The sequence below is a fragment of the Budorcas taxicolor genome, chromosome 17 (assembly GCF_023091745.1).
Source record: "Budorcas taxicolor isolate Tak-1 chromosome 17, Takin1.1, whole genome shotgun sequence".
NCBI classification, from domain to species: Eukaryota; Metazoa; Chordata; class Mammalia; order Artiodactyla; family Bovidae; genus Budorcas; species Budorcas taxicolor.
The window spans coordinates 58,211,203-58,219,209 of NC_068926.1; the positions used below are offsets into that span (position 1 = coordinate 58,211,203).

Sequence of the window (8,007 nt, forward strand, 5' to 3'; positions counted from 1 at the left end):
GCACAATAAAGGACAGAAATGGTACAGACCTAACAGAAGCAGAAGATATTAAGAGGAGGTGGCAAGAATACACAGAAGAACTGTACAAAAAAAGATCTTTAAGACCCAGATAACCACGATGGTGTGCTCACCTAGAGCCAGACATTTTGGAATGTGAAGTCAAGTGGGCCTTAGGAAGCATCACCACAAACAAAGCTGGTGGAGGTGATGCAATTTCAGTTGAGCTGTTTCAAATCATAAAAGATAATCCTGTTAAAGTGCTTCACTCCATATGCCAGGAAATTTGGAAAACTCAGCAGTGACCCAGGACTGGAAAAGGTCAGTTTTCATTCCAATCCCAAAGAAAGGCAATGCCAAAGAATGCTCAAACTACCACACAATTGCACTCATCTCACACACCAGCAAAGTAATGCTCAAAATTCTCTAAGCAAGGCTTCAAAACACATGAACTGTGAACTTCCAGATGTTCAAGCTGGATTTAGGAAAGGCAGAGGAACCAGAGATCAAATTGCCAATATCCACTGGATCATCAAAAAAGCAAGAGAGTTCCAGAAAAAATTTATTTCTGCTTTATTGACTATGCCAAAGCCTTTGACTGTGTGAATCACAACAAACTGTGGAAAATCCTCAAAGAGATGGGAATATCAGACCACCTGACATGCCTCCTGAGAAATGTGCATGCAGGTCAAGAAGCAACAGTTAGAACTAGACATGGAACAACAGACTAGTTTCAAATCGGGAAAGGAGTACGTCAAGGCTGTATATTGTCACCCTGCTTATTTAACTTATATGCAGAGTACATCATGTGAAATGCCAGACTGGACGAAGCACAAGCTGGAATCAAGACTGCCAGGAGAAACATCAATAACCTCAGATATACAGATGACACCACTCTTGTGGAAGAAAGCAAAGAACAACTTAAGAGCCTCTTGATGAAAGTGAAAGAGGACACTGAAAAAGTTGGCTTAAAACTCAACATTCAAAAAATGAAGATCATGGCATCCAGTTCCATCATTTCATGGCAAACAGATGGGGAAACAATGGAAACACTGACAGACTTTATGTTTTTTTCGGCTCCAAAATCACTGCAGATGGTGACTGCAGCCATGAAATTAAAAGACACTTTCTCCCTGGAAGAAAAGCTATGACCAACCTAGACAGCATATTCAAAAGCAGAGGCATTACTTTGCCAACAAAAGTCCACCTAGTCAAAGCTATGGTTTTCCCAGTGGTCATGTATGGATGTGAGAGGTAGACTATAAGGTAAGCTGAGCGCCAAAGAACTGATGCTTTTGAACTGTGGTGCTGGAGAAGACTCTCGAGAGTCCCCTGGACTGCAAGGAGATCAAACTAGTCAATCCTAAAGGAAATCAGTCCTGCATATTCATTGGAAGGACTGATGCTGAAGCTGAAACTCCAATACTTTGGCCACCTGATACGAAGAGCTGACTAACTGGAAAAGACCCTGATGTTGGGAAAGATTGAAGGCATGAGAAGAGATGACAGAGCATGAGATAGCTGGATGGCATCACCAACTCGACAGACATGAGTTTGAGCAAGCTCCGGGAGTTGGTGATGGACAGGGAAGCCTGGCGTGTTGCAGTCCATGGGGTTGCAAAGAGTTGGACATGACTGACAGACTGAACTGACTGATGTCAATTATAGCTCAGTAAAATTGGAGTGGGGGAGGGTAAAAAGAGAGAGATGGAAAGATTTCTAGTTACATTATAAAAGCACCCAGAACAAGAACCACCACCTAAAATTTTCAATTATGTAAATCAACAGATTCCAGCTTGTTTTTTTAAACCAATTTGAATTGGGTGCTGATTGCTTAATGCCCAGAGTCCTGATACACCACCTCAAGAGAAATGAGACGGAGCGACTGGATTTCATGACCACCACAGTGAAGAACGCAGCAATATGCTTGTGATTATACTCATGCGGCTCCACTACCTATGGGAACCCTGAGTTTACTGAAAAGGGGGACAAGGACAAAAAAAGGCAATGCCTTTCTATCCAGGGCCGTATCATTGCTTTCACTAATTCAACCGTATACCAAGAAGACAATTTAGGTGTCCCTAACTCACCATTCAGAAAACGAAGATCATGGCATCTGGTCCCATCACTTCATGGGAAATAGATGGGGAAACAGTAGAAACAGTGTCAGGCTTTACTTTTTTGGGCTCCAAAATCACTGCAGATGTTGACTGCAGCCATGAAATTAAAAGACGCTTACTCCTTGGAAGAAAAATTATGACCAACCTAGATAGTATATTCAAAAGCAGAGACATTACTTTGCCGACTAAGGTCCGTCTAGTCAAGGCTATGGTTTTTCCTGTGGTCATGTATGGATGTGAGAGTTGGACTGTGAAGAAGGCTGAGCGCTGAAGAATTGATGCGTTTGAACTGTGGTGTTGGAGAAGACTCTTGAGGGTCCCCTGGACTGCAAGGAGATCCAACCAGTCCATTCTGAAGGAGATCAGCCCTGGCATTTCTTTGGAAGGAATGATGCTAAAGCTGAAGCTCCAGTACTTTGGACACCTCATGCGAAGAGTTGACTCACTGGAAAAGACTCTGACGCTGAGAGAGATTGGGGGCAGGAGGAGAAGGGGACGAGCGAGGATGAGATGGCTGGATGGCATCATGGACTCGATGGACGTGAGTCTGAGTGAACTCCGGGAGATGGTGATGGATAGGGAGGCCTGGCGTGCTGCGATTCATGGGGTCGTGAGGAGTCGGACACGACCGAGCGACTGAACTGAACTGACCACCTGAAACAGATGGTCTCTAAGCACTGTTATCAAAAGCTTCATAAGAGAAGGCTCAAGAGCAATCATTTCCAAGTTTTCATTTCAGCTGGGCTTGTCCATCAAAGGTCTGGCCTGTACCCGACTGTGTAACGCTACAACACTACCCCATCAAGAGGCAATTTCACTCCTTACTGCTAGCTTACTAGTTGCTCTTGCTTCAGTGTTCATACTGGAGACTGAAGTGAAAGAGACTGCACCAAAAATAGAAGACATGGCAGTGTAACAGAGTACCAAAGATGGGGAGAGGAGGGGAGAGGGGATGTTTGGAGGTGGTACTTTCTATTTCCTTTTCAGGTCAAATGGATGAGACTGTCAAGAGGTTTTTTTTGGGGGGGAGGGGGCATACCAAATAGAACTCAATCTTCCTGTTCAGGAGTCACCCACAGATCCCAAACTCATGGCCCAAGGCAGATCTAGCCCACAGAGAGGTGTTACGGAGAACTAGAGGAGGGAAGAGTTCTTGTGGCAGGTGGCTGTATTAACTAGTCCCGACTTGTACATGATTCTCTGTACTCAAGCATTTGTGTAGCTCCAGTTCTGGATGTGGCCATATGAATTGCTCCGGTCAATGAGACAGTAACAACGAACTGCTCTGGTCAATGAGACAATAACAAACACACAGACTTCAAAAGCACTTGTGGGTTAGGACTTGCCCTCCTGCCACTCTCGTAACTCTGATAAGGTCCACCCAGGGCTAACCTGCAGGATGATGAGACAACACACACAGCCACACAGCCACGCAGCCAGAGCTGTTTCACTGTTTCTGTGACAGGAGCTAACTTCAGACAGATACATGAGCCCACCCAGGCCCAGCCCAAACTGCCACCCTGAAAGACACTGAGCTAAATAAATTCTTGTTGTCTTAAGCCAAAATCTGGGGGGAGGGGGGGGGGGGGTTGTTGCAAAAAATCTTTGATAAGAGTTGGACTTTCCTGGTGGTCCAAGTGGTTAAGAATCTACCTGTGGCTGCAGGGGACACAGGTTCAATTGGCAAGACCCCACATGCTGTGGGGCAACTAAGCCTGTGCACCGTAACTACTGAGCCTGCGTGCAGCAACTACTAAAGCTTGCGTGCCTAGAGACTGCTCCACGACAAGAGGACACCACGATGAGGCCTACACGCCACAGTGAAGAGTGGCCTCCACTCACTGCAATCAGGAGCTCACACACAACAGCAAAGACCCAGCAGAGTCTAAATAAATAAAAAAAATTATTTTAAAAATGAAAAGGAAACTGATAAGAGTCCACATACAAACACAAATCACAATTTGGACCTAAGGACTCTACAACACCAGGACCACATTCTTACATGGCAACCACCAGCTAATCTGGGTCAAGACTCCCACGTTTAGCCCAGCCATAGCATACACTCCCCAATTTGTCACTATCATCTTATCCATATTAGGGTCAAGTTCATTGCCACATGTCATCTCAGTTAGGTGGGAGTATATTTATGGCAAAGAAAAAAGTGAAACACCATATTCCACATATTCCAGTTACTATGAAAAGTGAAAAAGTTAGTACCATTACTTTGGAAAATGGTCAATAGCTACTAAGGGTGAACATATGCCTACCCTGTAACCCAGCCATTCTACCCCTAAGCAGATACCCAAGAAACGTGTTCATATGTTCCAGAAGATCTACAAAATGTTCGTAGCAGCACTTTTCCAAACAGGCCGAAACTGGTGATTAACAAACTAGTTACCAGTAATGCCCATCAACAGCAGAATTAGTAAGATGTGGCATATTCCTAGGGGTAAATCTCATACATAATGCTATGCACAAGAACCCAGACACAAAAGTGCATGCCATATGATTCTACTGATACAATTTAAAAAATCAGGTAAAATTTATGGGGTTAGAAGTCAGGGGAGAGATTACCCTTGGGTGGAATGGCACAAGTAAAGAGACTGAAAAGCTGGTAATGCTGCTCTGTAACCTGGACGCTGTTTACATAGCTATATACACTCTTGGACACACATTAAGATGTACATTTATGCTTTGTACAATTCAATACAGAGGTTTTTTTTTTTTTTTTTTTAATGGGGAAATAAGACCAAGAGGAGGGCTGTGCATCAAGAAAAACGGTTAAGTATTTTTCTTTAGTGATATCATGAAGACCATTTCTACACCGTTATGATGTTTACTATTTAATGTGACAAAATGAATGGTAGTCGTTATGAAACAAATTATTACAAAAGTATGGGGAACCTGTGCTCAACATAAACATCTGATGAACTAGGAAAAAAGGATCAAATGACCAACAGCCTACTTCACTCACCTGCATTCCTGCCTGCCCTCTGCGGGCTCTGGGACTTACAACCCCTGCAATACAAATCCAGATCTTTTTTATAAAAGATGCCTTCGGTTTTCTGATTGAAGATACTGGGTGGGTCCCTTAAGTCAATTACCTTCCTAAGCCTCATTTGCCAAATGGGTCTAATGCTAGCCACTGGAGAGGGCCACTGGGAGAACTGGAAATCACGTTTCTAAACCCTGACAACACCAAGGAGACAACAAGTAAGCACACAATGGTTTTATTAGTTTATGTTTTATTTATAGCCGTGTCACTGATGATTGCTAAGTACAGAACACAAAAGAAAACCACTGGTGATGCCCCAAAGGTTGGATGCTGCTGATGGTAGTGTAGAGACTGAGATTCTAAAGTCCCTTGGATCCTCCAGAAGGCAGGTTGCTTCCATTTTTAGGATACTTAAGTGAGGGCTCCTCTCTTTTTGGAATGGACACCTGTGTCTCAGGAGTGTTAGGTCTGGAAAACCTCAAGCGAGCATCAGGACCCCAAACCAAGAGGCGGTACAGCTGAGAACAATATCTCAAACTCACCGGACCATTCCAATCACCAGGTCTCTGGGCCCCTCCTCTGGAAACTAATGCAACAAGTTTAAGGAACTCCTAGCTGGTGAAATTTAAAGTCCAACAGATCTGGACCCAAGTTCAATCCAAAGAACTTGCCAGATGGGTAATCCTAAGCAAGTTACAGAAAACCTGCATTTCCTCATTTGTAAAAGGAGACCAACAATATCTACCTCCCAGGATTGTTGTGACTCCTAAAGACAATGCCATATTCAGCAGGGAGGATTACTGGTCCTAATAATCCCCATTCCTGTTTCTCTTCACCCCCCATGCACTGGTCTTGCCTTTGCCTACATGTCTGTGAGAATAACTTCTGTGTAGATCTGGCCTGGCCTGGGCAACTTATCAGAGGATAAGCCACCTAGTCAAGGCATTAAAATTTTTACATTTGTCAGACTTCAGTGGTCAAACACTTCTTACAGAAGCAGGCATGATGCCAGAATGAATTTTCACACATGTAAGAATTGACATGTTAAATGAGAATGTTTAACAAACACAAAGACCAAAAAAAAAAAAAAAAAAAAATAGAGATAGGCAAAGCATAGAACCAGAAACTTTGTGAAAACTTACAGCTACTCATGTTATTTGAATATAACTATGTATTATATTGAGTAATCCATTTCTTCTAGAAACAGCTTGGCAATTACATAATTACTTCCAACTGGGAAGCCACAGATACTGCCTTTGAGCCCAATTTAAATCAAGCCATTGAACCCACTGCCTTACCCCAACTCTTAACCATGACTGTGTTTCTGGTGATCTTGATTGTGCCAATCTCCTGAAAAGGATTAAAAAAAAAAAAAAAAAGCCCCGGCTTTCTCCAGATTCTGGAAGATATTCATGTCCCATAAAATGGTCACTATCATAGCATGAAAGTTCTTATCAAAATATTCTTTCTGTGTGTTTTAACTGAAGTAACACATGCAGAGTCAGAAAAAACCTGAATTGTTCAAACCACTATATGCTGCTGCTGCTGCTAAGTCGCTTCAGTCGTGTCCGACTCTGTGCTAAGTTAAAATTCCTTCCTATCCGCATGGTGGGTTTGCCTCCCCCAAGTTTAGGAGCCCTTCCAGACCAGGATTTCCTCGATCTGCACCAAGTAATTTTTTGTGGGTGCTGTCCTGTGCACCTCTGGCCTCTACCCACGAGATACTTGCAGCTACCAGCCACCCCACACTGCCCCGCCCCAGTTGTGGCATCCAAAAATGTCTCCAGACACTACCAAAACGGGGGACAAAATCGCCCCCAGTTCGGAACCACACCTTCCAAAGATACTCAATGCATCCACAAACACAGGGTTGTGCTGTTGTTTAGTCGCTAAGTCGTGTCCTACTCTTGGTGACCCCGTACACTGTAGCCCGCCAAACTCACCTCTATTCATTTCCCTACCCCCACCCCCCCACCGGTGGCACACAGTCACTTTCCAACTCACTAGGCGGTCTGTACCCGAGCGGGGGCCTGCCCGTGCCTTGGTGGGAGGCCACAGTCACTCACCAGGTCCCGTATGAGCTGGTCCACCAGCTGCTCTCTGCCCCCGGCAGCGTCGCGGGCCGGAGGGGAGCGGGAACGGCTCGCCGCCTCCTGCCTCTCGGCCCGGGTCGCCCGCGCCGCCGGGGGCCGCCCCGCGCCCTCCAGAAGACCCTGGGCCAGCGCCAGGTACCCCGAGGCCTGCTGCTCGCCGCGCCCGGACACCACCTCGGGCCGCCGCGGCCGCCGCTCGGCAGCCTCGGGCCGCCGCCGCTTCCTCAGCGCCTGGGCCTGAGCCAGCTCCTCCTGCCAGCGCCGGCGGAACTCGTCCAGACTGTGGTCGTCCATCGCCGACGCTCCCTGCCTGCCTCGGCCCACCGGATGCCACGGGACGGTCCCTCCGCGAGAAGGTCCCTCCGCGGGAAGTGTCCGCCGCCGCCGGAAACCGCCGCTTCCCCGGCTCTCCGGTTCCGGGTGGGCAGCCCCGCCCCGCCCCGCCCCCGGCGCGCCCCCTCGGGCTGTGCAGGGCTGGTGAGGTTTGCGGCGGAGCTCAGGGTCCGGGACTATGCCCGCGCTCCCAGCTTCTCAGCTTCCCCGCTTGTGGCTTTTGCCAAGTGCACACTGCAGCAAGCCGTTTGTTTGTTTTTTGCAAACGTGCATTGAGCAACTATTGTATGCCAGGAGCTGAGAATTCAACATTTAAATCTGCAGCAACAAAAATAATTCCTTCCCTCTTGGGGTTTGGATTTAAGTAAGGCGGTGGAGGGAGGAAGAGACTTTCGACAAATAAATATGAACGTCTGATCCGTGGGAGGTGTTATGAAGAAGCTACAACAAGGTAATAAAATAAGGCGAA

The 8,007-nt window shown here is 46.3% G+C and overlaps 1 protein-coding gene across 1 annotated transcript in view; it reads right to left on the reverse strand.

The window, feature by feature from the left end:
- Positions 1-7,538, reverse strand: part of FBXW8 (F-box and WD repeat domain containing 8) — a 118,466-nt gene extending 110,928 nt beyond the window's left edge. Inside the window, exon 1 of the mRNA XM_052654499.1 lies at positions 7,179-7,538. Coding sequence (XP_052510459.1) covers positions 7,179-7,499 — 321 coding nt within the window. The 5' untranslated portion in view covers positions 7,500-7,538. The remainder of the gene's footprint in view (positions 1-7,178) is intronic.
- Positions 7,539-8,007: the final 469 nt, after the last annotated feature.